Here is a 17,500-nt window from a genome sequence, read left to right as displayed (position 1 = left end):
CCCCTCCTGCTATCTTCTTTTTTTTTTTTCCTTAACATATATTGCATTATTTGTTTCAGAGGTACAGATCTGTGATTCAACAGTTGGGAGCTTTTAAAGAATCTTTTGGCTTAGAAGTACTAGAAAAAATCAAATGTAAATTAAAATGAAGTTGTTGAGTTCCTTTTTAAAATATTAAATTAGCATATTAAAATAATCATAATAGCAATGCTAGTAAGGGTCCATCGACACAGGCATTCTCCTTTACTTACTAAACTTAAAAAGTAATTACATCATTTGACATGGTCAATCCCTGTCTAGGAAACCAGACTAAGAAAATAATCTAAAGGGCACTTGGGTGGCTCAGTCAGTTAAGCATCTGCCTTCGGCTCAGCTCATGATCCTGGGGTCCTGGGATCGGGTCCCACATCGGGCTCCCTGCTCCACAGGGAGCCTGCTTCTCCCTCTGCCTTTGCCTTCTCTCTCTCTCTCTGTCTCTCATGAATAAATAAAATCTTAAAAAAAAAAAAAAAGAATCTAAAATGTGAGCAAATGGCAACTATACTTCATTTAAAAAAAATTTTTTTTGAAGATTTTATTTATTTCACAGAGAGAATGCACAAGTAGGCAGAGCAGCAGGCAGAGGGAGAGGGAGAAGCGAGCAGGGAACCTGACGTGGGGCTCGATCCCAGGGTCCTGGGATCATGACCTGAGCCAAAGGCAGCCGCTTAACTGACTGGCCCACCCAGAAGCTCCTAAAAAATTTTTTTAAATACACAGGATTACAACAGAAAAATAGATAAAATGCTAGCAAAGATTTGCATTATGTATCATATTTTTACATGGCTAAAATTTGAAACTAAATGTTCAATGAGAGAACACTTAAATAAATTATGGTATAGTCATATGATGGGTAATATCCAGTCATTAAAAAGATATACAAATAGTTCTAAATGATGTGAGAAAATGCTAAGTGGGTAAGGTTAAGTGGGGGAAAAAAGTACAAAACTGTATTCTCAAGGAGGAGGGAAGAAAAATTTTATACACACATGTAAGTTAAGTACATATCACAGGTAAATAAATCAAATTGTTGTCAGTGGATAAACGAGGTTAGGAATGATTTTTATTTTCTCTCTTATACTTTTTTCTATTTTCCAAAATTTTCAAAATGATTTTTATATGATATTTGGCCCACTGCCTGACACAAAGTAGGTACCCGATTAGTACTAAATGAATATTTTATTCTTATAACCACAAAAAATAAATATACTCTTTTATATAAAGAAAGCCCCAGAAGCTACGTTTGCAGAATTGACCTAAGGGGTAGAACTCTCAATATGAATCAACCTTGTAATAATTGTCTAAAAATAAACCCCCAACAGATACAATCTCTCCAACCTCCACTTGATATTTTTTCTGGAAACACTTCCTCAAATTCCAAAACTTACATGTGCATGCGTGTTTATTTACAATACACCACACACCCACCAGCATGGCTAAAATTAGAAAATAAAAATATGTCAAGTGTTGGCAGGGATGTGGGGCAACAGGCATGCTCAGCTCACATTCTGCTACTGGGAATATAAACTGATACAGTCACTCTAGAAAACCATTTACCAGATCTACTGAGGATGAACAACGTATGTATAACCTATGAACCCACAATTACACTCTTCGGTAAATATCTACAGAAATGCATACATATGTTTACTAAAAGATATGGATATTCATAACAGCACTATTCATTATATTCAGGATATTCATAACAGCACTATTCATAATAGCCAAAAACTGGAAATAAATAAAATATCCATCAACAGTAGAATGGATAAAAATATTTTTGTTATATCCTTACAAAGAGAACACAATACAGCAAAAACATGGGTAAACCTCATAAACATAATTATTGAGCAAAAGAAGCCAGACACAATAGACACACAAAATAGGCAAAACTAATCCATGTAGTTGGAACTAGAGGTAGTAGTTAACCTGGGGGACAGGGAAGCAGAGTAATGAGGAGGAGAAAGGTATATTTTATGTAGATTATATTTCAATATGGTTAAAAAAAAAAAGGCCACATTATTCTAGTATATGAATTCCCTGTGTTCCCTGAATGGCTTCAGGAGCTATTTATAGGAATAGTTATGTGAATAGTTTAATTAGACTGTGTTCCTTCTAAAGTCTATTTGATACTGGGAAAGTAAGCACCTATGATTTCCATACAACATCCTCCAACTAACTTTTTGATAAGATTTTAAACTCCAGAGATGTATAAGGGCCCTCACTACTCAGAATTACTAGATTTTAACATTATCATATTTGCTTCAAGTCATTTTACAAAGGAAATAAAACATCACGGGTAAAGTGGAATTCCCTTTGATACTCCCACTTCTGTTCTTACTTTTCTGTTAACATACCTATAGGCAAACAGGACTGTGTAATTTCACTTATTAAAAAACATTGTGCAGACCAAATAAACCATGTCCCTGGGCCAGTTTATGATACTTAATTTAGAACATAAAATTCTACATTCAGAGGCTATGTAAAAGTCTATGCTGGGGCGCCTGGGTGGCTCAGTCATTAGGCGTCTGCCTTCAGCTCAGGTCATGATCTCAGGGTCCTGGGATCGAGCCCCGCATCAGGCTCCCTGCTCCGCAGGAAGCCTGCTTCTCTCTCCCACTCCCCCTGCCTGTGTTCCCTCTCTCGCTGTGTCTCTCTCTGTCAAATAATTAAAATCTTTAAAAAAAAAAAAGTCTATGCTAAATATGAAAAGGATGAAGAAACAATAATCCTGCATATAATCACCTTGGTAAGAAAAAAGTTATTTCCTTTTTTTTTTTGTATAGGTTCTTTTTTTTTTCTTTTTTTAAGATTTCGTTTATTTATTTAACAGAGTGAGAGCGCACAAACAGGAGGAGCAGAAGGAGAGGGAGAAGCAGGCTCCCCGCTGAGGAGGGAGCACGGGACTCGATCCCAGGACCCTGGGATCACGACCTGAGCCAAAGGCAGATGCTTAACCATCTGAGCCACCCAGGCGCCCTGAAAAAGGTTATTTCTTTAAGAAAAGGGTGAACTTTCTACTAACATACCTAATAAGCACCTGATAAAGTGCCAATTCTTATTCTTCAATTCAAATCCTTCTTAACCTTAATGGCATATCATTTTACTATAATTAAAATCATTTTCAACTCTACACCAATCCTTTTGATTATGGCATAGAGTCCCATGCCTGGTCTTCCAGGAATCAAAATCAGAAATCAAACTAGTATAGAAAAATGGAGAAAAAGATTAATCTAATTTTAGCTTCATTCAAGTCATTATTCTGATTGTTAAAATAAAAAACCTTTTCATGCAAAAGTCCATTTTGACTCCATTTCCATAAGCATACTTGGAAAACTGAATAACTTCCCTGTTAAAATATGAATGTTATAGCCATAGAAAAACAGAAAACATTAAATTATAAAGGTAAAATACTTTTTCAGTAACATTACTCTTAAATATTTTATTTTAAAAATTACAAATTAAAAAATTTAATATGCTTTAAAACAATCTAACATGCCTTAAAACAGGCACGTAAGCAGACTGAAGGCCCCTAAATATAAGTGCTCCCAAATGGAAGTTTTGCGTTGTTGGGCAGCTCCAATCTTTTCATAGTTATTGTATTCTTGCAGGAAAGGAAAATGCCTTGGCTTTTACTGTTATTCATGCCTGGGGAACTCATCGCCCAACTGGCTTCATTTCAGAATATACCAAGCATGAGCACTGGCAGAATGCACATGGGGAGAGGTAAGTGTGTTAACATTTTAAATAACAAGCCACTTAATTCTGCCTCCAAAAGTTCCAACAACTCTCTACATAATCAAACAAAACAAACATTGAGTCTAGATTATAAAATAAACACTGTAACCTTACCTAAGCAGTAATTCTCTGAGTTTCACAAAAAGCTCTTTACTTTGAAAATGTAGAAAAATCAATGCTTGAGTTATCCTCAATAACTCTATTGGTTTATAGTTATCCAAATGTTTATGCAGAATTGAAGCAATTCTATAAAGAATGATAAAACATATATTACAATCAACTCATTCATTTTGTATTAAGTATTTACTGAGGAGCTCTTTCATGCCAGACATGCTCTGTGTTGGAGAAGCAGCAATGAATGAGATAAGGTTTTCCACTCTTAAAGAGCAGTCTCAAAATGGTGACAGAAATGTAAACAATTAAGATAGAATGATAGAAGAGCTATCAATGAAGTGTAAATATTTAATTATTAATAGCAATAGGAGAGAAAAGCATAAAGTTTCACTTTCTAAATAAAAAAAACTCACAGAACAGCCATCAAATTCCACATCTTCCCCACAAAGAAATCTTTACCAAGAGTTACTAACAATTAGCAAAACTGATTTAATTTTCTTCCTTAATTCACTGGCCCTCTAATGGAATGGATTAAAAGCAATAAGAAATGCTAAGAGGGAATATGTTGGAAGAAATGGGGCAGAAGGAATACTTTAAAAAGGATCATATAATGGATAATAAAACATTAAGTATATATAATCTGAACTATGTATTTTTTTCCTCTTAAATTTCTTTTAAAAAAAAAGACAATATATGGCAGTATGATTTCAAGGTAACTGTGGTGTGAAACAATTCAAGTTCACATAGATGCTCTCTACTTTCCTAGATTATGATCCTCTGCTTGAAAATAACAACAGCAAATGAAATGAAAACTGCTATAAACAATTTAAACATCTCTATTTTAAAAAACAAACTATTTAGATAATGAACAACGCCTTAAGTGTTAATTCCTTATTTCTTCAAAACCAACAGCTAGATTATAGAAAAAAACATAATGCATCCTCAAAAAAAGTTACTTATGGATGACAGCTAAACATTAACACCATGAATTTCAGGAAAGACTACTTTTTAATCAGATGTGAATTTCTGCTTTCCATCTCTTCCATTGCTCCCATCACTGCCAGGGCCTGCTGTCTGGTTAGCTCCTCTGACATCAGTAATAGAGTTGATTTAAGTCTAGAAGTAAAGAAAAATATTTTTATGTTGAAGAACTGATGATTAGCTTATAAAAAGTTCTTTTTTAAAATAAGTTCTTAGGTAGGGTGCCTGGGTGGTTCAGTTGGTCAAGTGGCTGCCTTCGGCTCAGGTCAGATCCCAGGATCCTAGGATCGAGCCCCACGTGGGGCTCCTGCTCAGTGGGGAGCCTGCTTCTCCCTCTCCCCCTCCTTCTGCTCGTTCTCTCTCTAATAAATAAATAAAATCTTGGGGCGCCCGGGTGGCTCAGTCGTTAAGCGTCTGCCTTCGGCTCAGGTCATGATCCCAGGGTCCTGGGATCGAGTCCCACATTGGGCTCCCTGCTCAGCGGAAAGCCTGCTTCTCCCTCTCCCACTCCCCCTGCTTGTGTTCCTGCTCTCGCTGTCTCTCTCTCTGTCAAATAAATAAATAAAATCTTCAAAAAATAAATAAATAAATAAATAAATAAACAAAATCTTTAAAAAAATAAATAAAATAAGTTCTTAGGTAATGAATAGAAAAGAAACACAAACAAAAACTGAATTCAATATGCAGTATCAATTTTCTCCCCCACATAATAGGGGATAATATAAATGACTGAATAAAGAAAAATATATTGTTTTTATCAAAGGAATTAAGGCTTCAGTACACTCTAATCTTAAACTGGCTCTTAAAAAATACAGACAAAAGGTTTTTAGTGATATTCAAATAAGGTTATAATGATTATAAAGTACAACGATTCAGTGAAATTATTCAGTACTACAGAGCTAAAGAACTAAAAACTGACATTCTAACAATATCCCAATTATCTTAAATTGAGTAAGATCTGATCAGGAAGTCAATATACCTGCATATTAACAGAAATCTCATACACTAAATACTCGCTGTGACACTATAAACTGAAAATTTACAAAGACAATCCATTTTGAAACCACCCAAAGTAGTGCATGCACTAATACGAGTATCTATATATAACTGTATCTTTTAGAATAATTTATTTTTTTAAAAGATTTTATTTATTTATTTGTGAGAGAGAGAGTACACAACCACGGGGACCAGCAGAGGGAGAGGGAGAAGCAGGCTCCCGCTGAGCAGGGAGCCCAGCGCAGGCGGGGCTCCATCCCAGGACCCCAGGATTATGATGTGTTGAAGGCAGAGGCTTAACCGACTGCCACCCAGGTGCCCCTATAGAATAATTTAGAAAGCAAGCCCAAAATATGACATCTGAAGATAACAGGAAAAACTAATTCTCTATTCTTACCGGATAGCTCTACACCATCCTTTTCATAAACCTTATCAAACATTTCAAACCCAGCTTCTCCTCAAAGATTTTCCCAGCCATTTATGTCCACATTTTTCTCTCATTTTCCTATCTACTATCTCTATCACTAATTTGAGTACCTATTCATAACGATACTACAATATCATGGTATTTACACATTTTTATTATATATACATTTCTATCCTCCCAGTTGGAATATAAATTCCTTAAAGGCAGGGACCCAATTAAATTCAACTTTTGTACTGCTTTAGCATATGAGATTCCAACAGTACTTGGTGACCAAAAAAAAAAAAAAATTTCAATAAAAGCTTTTTAAGTAGTTATCTTGTTCCCATCTTGAACAGTCTCTTAAAATATATCCTTAAATGTCTTCATGTAATTCAAAGGACCCTTAAAAATAAAACTCTCCATGAATCTTTTGGTAAGAGAGTAATGATGTAGATACCTCTATTATGCAACTCTTGGAACCCCTGCTTACTGAATCTACTAATCATACTTCTCTCTTTGCTCATACCTAGTAATCATGTATTAATTTAATGCTTGCCCATCTTTATATCCCAAGCAGTTCTATCTACATCAATATCTGGCAAAACTGGGAATTTTTAAAAGATAGGAAAAAGATGAAATTCACTCCAACCTGACAAGGGAACATTTACCAAGGTGCTAAAGAAATGCCTTTGATGACGAGTATAAAGACGACAAAGGATAGAATGGTCCATTGTTAAGGCTATCATAATTCTGAATATTCTACACCCTATACTGGAGGTGGGAGAGTCTTATATCTGTGTGTAAAGTCAATCATATGGGCCAGGGAGAATAAAAACACTTAAAACGGTATTCTCCACAGAGAATATCCATCTCCCTCATCCTTTCTTGTGTTAGTCACCACGATGGAGTTATTGGCTCTTTCTCAGAATTTAACAGTAGACTAAGAGTTTGAGATGTAAACTAAAATAATCAGAGAAGGAATCAAGGAGCAGACATAAGAGATTATTCTCCCTTCCAGGGCTGCATGGGGTGATGTGTGCCTTCCAGAACTGCAAGGAGGTCTAAGCTTGCAAGGCTCCAAGCAGTTACAAGAAAAGTAAAGCATTTTTAGCTGAACTTACTGTTTCTTTTCTTCAGGTCCTGCAATAGGTCCCAATGCCACAAACAGTTTTACAAAGCCATCAGGGTGATCAAACAGAGGAATCATTTCAGTTAGCCTCTTTTTAGCCATTTTAACAAATTCAAAACTATGAAACTGTAGAGAGTGATATAGACTAAGTATTTTACTGATGGAGTCCAAATCAAGGTGGTTCATATTGCTTAAAAACACTTTATTGCACCTTTCCAATAGTGGATAATAACTATATTTAGTATTTCGAAGAAATTGTACTATTCTTCTTGCAACGTTGACCTGGGAAGAATCTATGGTATCAAAAAGATGTTCTGTTTTGTTCACTAATTGTTCTTGAAAACATTGTGATATTAAAGAAGATATGCTGACCATCAATACAGACAAGGACCTAAAAAGGAAAAAGATGCAGATTTTCACCTTATTTAAGAATAAAGAACAACTCTAAGACTAAATGATTAGATACGGAAAAGAACTAGTTAAAATATTATGGATTTTATTAAGCGTCTGCCTTCGGCTCAGGTCATGGTCCCAGGTAGGACGTCCTAGGATCGAGCCCCACGTCGGGCTCCCTGTTCGGCGGGAAGCCTGCTTCTCCCTCTCCCACTCCCCCTGCTTGTGTTCCCTCTCTCGCTGTCTCTCTCTCTGTCAAATAAAGAAATCTTTAAAAAAAAAAATTATGGATTTTATACCACAAAATTTTTCCTTTAAATATTCTTACAGGACTTGAACGCAGACCTCCTAGTAATCAAATGCCTTTAGATAAAAAATAAATAAATTACAATATCTTTTGTTAACTGTGTATAATATCTTACTCTATAGATAACTGCCTTGAAGGAAAATATTTTAGTGAAATTCACTCAGAAATCACTTTGGACCAACAGCCCATGAATACAACATTAAAAGTCTCAATTTATATTTTTGGCAGTAGACTTCGCTTTGTTACTCCTTTCTCTGTGTATCGATAACTTACGAATAAAACTCTTGGTAAAATATTTCTCACTAATAAATGACTTTATATTTTTTAATGTCTCATGCTAGGTAGATAGTAATATATGACAGCAAGTACTGAACATAAGGTAGCATTTAATATTTCTTCACTAAAAATTACTTTTAAGGAACATAAATCACTCTTCCAGGCATTGAGGGAGACTTCAAAATTACAAAGGTGAGGTCCCTGCTTTCAAAACACAGATCTTAACATAATACAAAAATCAGAAAACTACAAATACAAGAATGCACCCATAAGAATAAGGAATGCAAAATGGAAAAGGTATATAACAAATGTTCAGGGATGATAATTATAAAACATTTACAGAAAAGACAGAAAAATGTAAATATAAAACTATCTCAACCATTAGGTTAGGGGGACTGTTTGCATTTATTTTTGTTTTCAAATTTCTTCAACCTTTCCAATAAAATAAATATATTTTAAAAACCCAGTTGTACAATACTTTGACTTCTCTACTCAAATGTTTCATGTTAATATTTAGCAACAATTAGTAACTTAACATTGCTATTTCATTTAACCATAAACCCTCTGAAATGATTTTTTTTAATTGTATGTATATTTGTAATTGCAGATTAGAGTAGGGAAATGTCCAAAGATTTTAGTAGATTCTCAAAGGGATCTATAAGAATTTTTTAAAGTTAAAAAATTTACACTGACTTTTATTTTCTCTGCTTTTACAAGCTACTTTGCTATATGTGTGTGAAAATATATATAACATAAAATTTACCATTTTAAACATTTTTAAGTGTACAGTTCAGTGGTATTAAGTATACTCACAGTGTTGTGCAACCATTACCACTATCCATCTGCAGAACTTTCTCATCTTCTCAAACTAAAATGCCTTACCCATTTAAACAGTAACTCTCAATTCTTCACCCCTGCCAGCCCCTAGCAATAACCATTCTACTTTCTGTTTTTATGAATTTGACTACTCTGGGAGCTCATTTAAGTGGAATCATACAGTATTTGTCCTTTTGTGTTTGGCTTACTTCACTTAGCATAATGTCACCCATGTTGTAGCATGTATCAGAACTTCCTTCCTATAATTATAAGGCTGCATATATCCCATTGTAGCTATATACCACATTTTGATTGTCCCTTCATCTATCAATGGACATTTAGGTTATTTCCACCTTTTGACTATTATGATAATGATGCTATCAACACTGATACGTGCTACAGACTGAACTGTGTCCCCCGCAAACTCCATATATTAAAGGCCTAGCCCTCAATGTGAGCATATTTGGAGACAGAGTCTTTAGGAAGGTAATTAAAGTTAAATGAGACCATGGGGACAGGCAAACTTGTAGCTTGCAAGTAAAGTAAAATCTAAATATTTCACAGAGCTCAACAATATCATGTTATACTTTATATACTTTATCTCTAATTTCCACAGCAACATTGCAAAGGAGATTCCAAAGTAGTACTGTTTTATAGATAAGGATACTAAAGTTTCAAGAGATTAAAGTCACATAGGTAGCAAGTGGCATATCTAAGTGTGTGTGCATCCAAAGCCCAGAATCTGTCTACCATATATTTACCTTAAATACATTTACCTTAAGTCCTCTGTGGTTTCCAGGTTCCTATGTACAATATCAGCTATTTTTCCCATTAATGGACTGAAATATAAATGTTGATTTGCTAGGCAAGAGGCAAATTTTGACAGCACATTAATATCAAACCTATTAAAGGAAATATACAAAGAACATCATTACTATTTACTTTCACTTAAAACACAATACACAATTATAAAATAAAAAGCAATCAGAAGTATTAATATACTACTAATACATTACTAACATAAAAGGAATGTTTTTTTAAATGTTGATTTTTTATTATTATAAAAGTAACCCATGCTAACAATTAAAAAGTCAGATACTATTGGAAGATTTTTTAAACGGAAAAATCACCTGAAATTATTTGAATCATTTATCTATTAATTTTTGAGGTGACAGATCAATTTCAACATAAGGTTGTACATTAACAAAACAACCACTACTATAACAAGGCTGTGAAAAACTCCAGAATTTTTCTGTAGGAAAAATGATCCCATTTCTTCAACAAGTAAATGGCAACAGAAAAGAGGGAAGGAGAATTGTTACAGATTTTAAAAGACTCCTGGAAAAAAAAAAAAAGACTCTGAATTCACTAAGACAAGCATAATGAAGTCCACAGCAGCACAATATGTTAATAGCAAAAAACTGCAAACAATCTATCAAAAGTACATTGGATAAATTGTACATATTCATAAAATACCACACAGCAATAAAAAAGAACAAACAACTGAATCATGCAAATCATGGAGGAATCTTTAAAACAAATACATGCTAATTCAAATACATGCTAATTACCCTTGCTAAGATCCATCATACAGTGTTAAACCATAATGTATCCTCTTTGAATCATTACAAATTATGTTTATATAACATTTATAAACATTTTAACAAAATCATTGATTAATAGCAAATGTAGTAACAAAAAATTAACATCATAGGGCACAGAGACCAAAAAATCAGAAGTTGTTATTTTATGACACTATTAAAAATTCTACATAGGAAATACAAATTAGAGTTTTAAAATTTTTAAACATTATCATTATGAAAAAATAAAAGTATCACTAAAAATAAAAAACATCATACAGAATAAAATCTTCTAAGCTATTTTGAAATGAAAAATTAAAAGGAAATGTCTGATTGGGAAGTACAAGTGTACATTTGTAATTTAATGGTTTAACGGAAAAACAAAAAAAGCATCTATTTTACAATGATTTGTTCAAGCTGCATAATACACATAATAATGCTGCTTTAAAGAAAAAATTTTAAAATCTGAGCTATTTTCAACAATGACCAAATTTAACCCAAAAATCCAGTAGTTTGGACTGCTTAGAAAAGAAATAAGGTATTTCTCCTTACTCTCAATAAAAGATAACTACAGATAAAGAGAATGTAAAAATGGAGAAGAGAAGACAGATGGGTTTAGGTCATGAGATTTATTAAAATCACAATTCAGTAAATGAATGTAGAATCTCTCAGCCCAGAGAACTGTTTGATCCTATTTCATTTAATCCAGCACATATTAACAGAGGCCAACAGATATAACTACATATATATATATATATGTACATATATATATATATATAAAACTACAATTTTAAGAATTTATCATGGTTTGTGCTTTAAGAAGCAATATGCTGAAAGGGCATAAGATGGGGTAATAATAACCAGTGATAAGCCTGCTCCTCTCTGTCTACTGAAAAATATCCTGTTCTTTCTTCTGCATCTTAGTCAATCCTTTCCTTTCTGCCCTAGGTTTCTACTTGGTTTAGGAGACCTGTTGTGTTTTGTTGGTTTTGTTTTCTACTTGTTAATCCCCATTACCTATTTCAGCCATCCCTCCCCTACCCACTTCCCCTCTGGTAACTATCAGTTTGTTCTCCATACTTAATCTGTTTCTTGGTTTGTCTCTCCTCTCTTTATTTTCTTTGCTCATTTGTTTTGTTTCTTAAATTCCACATACGAGTGAGATTGTATGGTATTTGTCTTTCTCTGACTTATTTCACTTAGCATTATACTCTCTAGCTCCATCTATGTTGTTGCAAATGGTAAGATTTCATTTTTTTTATAACTGAATATTCCATTGTATAAATGTACTATATCTTCTTTAGCCACTCACCTATTGATGGACACTGGGGTTGCTTCCATAGTTTGGCTATTTTGTAAATAATGGGGCTATAAACATTGGAGTGTATGTATCCCTTTGAATTAGTGTTTTTGTATTTTTGGGGTAAATACCCAGTAGTGCCATTACTGGATCATAGGGTAGCTCTATTTTTAACTTTCTGAGGAACCTCCATACTGTTTTCCACAGTAACTGCACCAGTTTACATTCCCACCAACAGTGCAAGAGGGTTCCTTTTTCTCCAAATCCTCGCCAACACCTGTTTTTTGTGTTGTTCATTTTAGCCATTCTGACAGGTGTGAGGAATTATCTCATTGTAGTTTTGATTTGCATTTCCCTGATGATGAGTGATGTTGAGCATCTTTTCATGTGTCTGTTGGCCATTGGATGTCTTCTTTGGAGAAGTGCCTGTTCATGTCTTCTGCCGATTTTTAATTAGATGATTTGTTTTTGGGGTGTTCAGTTATAACAGTTCTTTATATATTGTGGATACTAACCTTTTATTGGATATGCCATTTGCAAATATCTTCTCCCATTCAGTAAGCTGCCTTTTGGTTTTGTTGATTATTTCCTTTGCTGTGCAGAAGCTTTTTATTTTGATGTAGTCCCAATAGTTTATGTTTGCTTTTATTTCCCTTGGCTCAGGAGATGTATCTAGAGAAATGTTGCTATGACCAGTGTCAGAGAAATTACTGCCTATGCTCTCTTCAAGGATTTGTATGGTTTCAGGTTTCACATTTAGGTCTTTAATCCATTCTGAGTTTACTTTGGTGTATGGTGAAAAAAAAAGAAAGTGGTACAATTTCATTCTTTTACATATGGATGTCCAGCTTTCAAAACACCATTTGTTGAAGAGAGTGTCTTTTGCCCATTTGATATTCATTCCTCCTTTGTCAAAGATTAATTGACCATATAATTGTGGGTTTATTTCTGGGTTTTCTGTTCTATTCCACTGATCTGTCTAGTTTTATGCCAGCACCATACTGTTTTAATTACTACTGCTTTGTAATATAACTTGAAATCTGGTATTGTGATACCTCCAGTTTTTTCTTTTTCAAGATTGCTTTGGCTATTAGAGGTCTTTTGTAGTTCCATACAAATTTTATGATTGTTTGTTTAGTTCTGTGAAAAATGCTGTTGGTATTTGATAGGGATTGCATTAAATCTGTAGATTGCTTTGGGTAATATAGACTTTTACCAATATTTGTTCTTTCAATCCATGAGCATAAATGTCTGTTTCTTTATATCATCTTGAATTTCTTTCATCAGTATTTTATAATTTTCAGAGTAAAGTCTTTTGCTTCTTTGGTTAAGTTTATTCCTAAATATTTTATTGATTCTGGTACAATTGTAAATGGGAATGTTTTCTTAATTTCACTTGCGGCTGCTTCATTATTAGTGTATAGGAATGCAGCAAGTTTCTGCACATTGGTTTTGCATCCTGCAACTTTACTGAATTCATTTATCAGTTCTAGTAGTTTTTTGGTGGAGTTTTTAAGGTTTTCTACATACAGTATCATGTCATCTGCGAATTTTGAGTTTTACTTCTTCCTTTAAATCTGGATGCCTTTTATTTCTTTATGTTGTCTAATTGCTGTGGCTAGGACTTCCAGTACTATGTTGAGTAAAAGTAGTGCTGTCCTAACCTTAGGGAAAAAGGTCTCAGTTTTTCACCATTGAGAATGATGTAAGCTGTGGGTTTTTCATATAAGGTCTTAATTATGTTGGGCTTTGTTCTCTCTAGACCTAATTTGCAGAGGGTTTTTATCATGAATGGATGTTGTACTTTGTCAAATGTTTTTTCTGCATCTAATGAAATGGTCATATGGTTTTTTTTTATTAGATTTTTTTTTTTAATTTATTTGAGAGAGAGAGAATGAGAGAGAGAGAGAGCATGAGGGGGGGAGGGTCAGAGGGAGAAGCAGACTCCTCGCTGAGCAAGGAGCCCGATGCGGGACTCGATCCCGGGACTCCAGGATCATGACCTGAGCCGAAGGCAGTCGCTTAACCAACTGAGCCACCCAGGCGCCCCAGTCATATGGTTTTTATCCTTTCTTCTATTGATGATGTATCACGTTGATTATTTTGTGAATATTAAACCACCCTTGCATCCCTGGAATAAATCCCACTTGATCGTGATGTATGATTTTTTTAATATATTATTGAATTTGATTCGATAATATTTCATTGAGGATTTTTGCATTTATATGCATGAGAGATATTGGCCTGTAGTTCTCTTTTTTTGTGGTGTCATCTGATTTTGGTATCAGCATCGATACTGGCCTCAGAATGAATTTCAAACTTTTCCTTCCTCTTCTATTTTTTGGAATAGTTTGAGAAGAACAGGTATTAACTCTGTTTAGTTAATGTTTAGTAGAGGGGCACCTGGGTGGCTCAGTTGTTAAGCATCTGCCTTCGGCTCAGGTCATGATCCTAGGGTCCTGGGATCGAGCCCCGCATCGGGCTCCCTGCTCAGCGGGAAGCCTGCTTCTCCCTCTCCCACTCCCCCTGCTTGTGTTCCCTCTCTCGCTGTGTGTCTCTCTGTCAAACAAATAAAATCTTAAAAAAAAAAATGTTTAGTAGAATTTGCCTGTGAAGCCATTTGGTCCTGGACTTCTGATTTTTGGTTTTTTGATTACTGATTCAATTTCATTGCTGGTAATCAGTCTGTTCAAATTTTCTATTTCCTCCTGCTTTAGTTTTAATAGGTTATATGTTTCTTTTTTTTTTTTTTTTTTAAGATTTTATTTATTTATTTGACAGAGAGAGAGATAGCGAGAGCAGGAACACAAGCAGGGGGAGTGGGAGAGGGAGAAGCAGGCTTCCTGCCGAGCAGGGAGCCCGATGTGGGACTCGATCCCAGGACCCTGGGATCATGACCTGAGCCTAAGGCAGATGCTTAACGACTGAGCCACCCAGGCGCCCTAGGTTATATGTTTCTAAGAATTTATCCATTTCTTCTAAGTTGCCCAATTTGTTGGCGTATAAGTTTTCATAATATTCTATTACAGTTGTTTGTATTTCTGTGGTGTTGGTTGTTATTTTAAAGATTTTATTTATTTTACAGAGAGATAGAGAGCATGAGCAGTGGGAGGGGCAGAGGGAAAGGGAGAGAGAGAATCCTAAGCAGACTCCCTGCTAAGCGTAGAGTCTGACATAGGGCTCAATCCCAGAACCAGATCATGACCTGAGCCAAAAAATCAAGAGTTGGACGCTTAACTGACTGAGTCACCCAGGCGCCCCCTGTGGTGTTGGTTGTTACTTCTTCTCTTTCATTAGTGATTTTGTTTATTTGGGTTCTCTCTGATAACTCTGGCTAGAGGTTTATCAATTTTGTTGTCTTTCAAAGAACCAGCTCCGGTTTCATTGATCTTTCTATTGTGTATTTTTAATTTCTGTATCATTTATTTTTGCTCTAATCTTCATTATTTCCTTCCTTTTGCTCAGTTGGGGTTTTGTTTGTTCTTCTAACTCCTTTAGGTGTAAGGTTACATTGTTTGAGATTTTTCTTGCTTCCTCATGTCAGCCTGTATTACTATAAACTTGCCTCTTAGAACTTTTGCTGCATCCCAAAGATTTCGGAAACTTGGTTTCTTTATTTTCATTTGTTTCAATGTAATTTTTGATTTCTTGTTTGACTTCTTGGTTCATCAATTCATTGTTTAGTAACATGTTATTTAGCCTCCATGGTTTTTATTTTATTTTATCGAGGTATAATTGACATTTAACATTACATGAGTTTCAGGTATACAACATGATGAATTGATATTTATATACACTGTGAAATGATTACCCCAATAAGTCTAGTTTCCTCTTGTCATCATATAAAGTTACATAATATGTAACATAGTATCACTGACTATGGTCACCACGCTGTTCATTGCAACCCTATGACTTATTTGTGACTGGAAGTTTGTACCTCCTGCCCACCACCTTCTCCTATTTTGCCCAACCTCCAACTCCCCTGCCCTCTGGCAACCACCAATCTATTCTCTGCATTTATAAGTTTTGTTTTGTTCATTCATTTGCTTTTAGATTTCCATATATAAATGAAATCATATTTGTCTTTGTCTGATTTATTTCATTTGGCCTAATATCCACAAGGTCCATCCGTGTGTTTACAAATGCCAAGATTTCATTCTTTTTTATGGCTGAGTAATATTCCATTATGTGTGTTCACGTGTGTACACACACCACATCTTTATCCATTCATCCATCAGTGGACACTTTGGTTGTTTCCATATCTTGAATATTATAAATAATGCTGCCATGAACATATATCTTTTGATTAGTATTTTTATTTTCTTTGGATAAATACCCAGAAGTGAACTTATTGGATCAATGGTGATTCTACTTTTTGTTTTTGTGGTAACTCCATAATGGTTTCCATAGTGACTGTACCAATTTATATTCCCACCAATAGTGCAAGAGGGTCCCCTTTTCCCCAATCCTCACCAACACTTGTTACTTCTTGTCTTTTTTATAATGGCCATTCTGACAGTAGTGAGATTATACCTCATAGTGGTTTTGATTTGCATTTCCGATGATTAGTGATGTTGAGAATATTTTCGTGTACCCACTGACCATCTGTATGTCTTCTCTAGAGAAAGATCTATTCAAGTCCTCTACCCATATTATTTAATTAATTAATCACGTTGTTGTTGTTGTTATTGAGTTGTAGGAGTTCTCTATATATTTTGGATATTAACCCCTATTCAGATACATGATTTGCAAACATCTTCTCCCATTCAGTAGGTTGCCTTTTTGTCGATGATTTTCTTCACTATGCAAAAGCTTTTTAGTTTAATGTAGTCTACTTGCTTTATTTTGCTTTTGTTGTCATTGCTCTTGGAGTCAGACCAAAAAATATATATATATATATATCACCAAGAGCAATCTCAAGGAGCTTACTGCCTGTTTTCTTCTAGGAGTTTTATGCCTTCCGGTCTTATATTCAAGTGGTTTACTCCATTTTGAGTTTACTTTTGTGTATGGTGTAAGACAGTGGTCCAGTTTCATTCTTTTGCATGTGGCTATTCAGTTTTCCCAGCACCATTTATTGAAGAGACTATTCTTTCCCCATTGTATATTCTTGTCACCTTTGTCATAAGTTAATTGACCATGTGCACAGGTTTATTTCCTGGTTTTCTATTCTGTTTCATTGATCTATGTGTCTGTTTTTATGCCAATAATATACTGTTTTGATCACTATAGCTTTCTAATGTGGTTTGAAATCAGGGAGAATGGTGCCTCCCCTGTTTGCTCTCAAGATTGTTTTGGCTGGGGCACCTGGGTGGCTCAGTCGGTTGGGCAGCTGCCTTCAGCTCAGGTCAGGATCCCAGGGTCCTGGGATCGAGCCCCATACCGGGTTCTCTGATCAGCGGGGAGCCTGCTTCTCCCTCTCCCT

The 17,500-nt window shown here is 34.9% G+C and overlaps 1 protein-coding gene across 1 annotated transcript in view; it reads right to left on the bottom strand.

The window, feature by feature from the left end:
• Positions 1-17,500, bottom strand: part of FASTKD1 (FAST kinase domains 1) — a 45,908-nt gene that overhangs the window by 15,400 nt on the left and 13,008 nt on the right. The window contains exons 5-8 of the mRNA XM_032401163.1: positions 9,972-10,097; positions 7,396-7,794; positions 4,897-5,007; positions 3,892-4,023 (exon numbers count right to left, since the gene is read on the bottom strand). Of these exons, the coding sequence (XP_032257054.1) occupies positions 3,892-4,023; positions 4,897-5,007; positions 7,396-7,794; positions 9,972-10,097 (768 nt within the window). The remainder of the gene's footprint in view (positions 1-3,891; positions 4,024-4,896; positions 5,008-7,395; positions 7,795-9,971; positions 10,098-17,500) is intronic.

This window comes from Phoca vitulina, unplaced genomic scaffold (assembly GCF_004348235.1).
Source record: "Phoca vitulina isolate PV1807 unplaced genomic scaffold, GSC_HSeal_1.0 scaffold1, whole genome shotgun sequence".
In the NCBI taxonomy this organism is placed as follows: domain Eukaryota; kingdom Metazoa; phylum Chordata; class Mammalia; order Carnivora; family Phocidae; genus Phoca; species Phoca vitulina.
The sequence above is the reverse complement of the archived record's forward strand: the minus strand, read 5'-3'. Positions and strand labels throughout refer to the sequence as shown.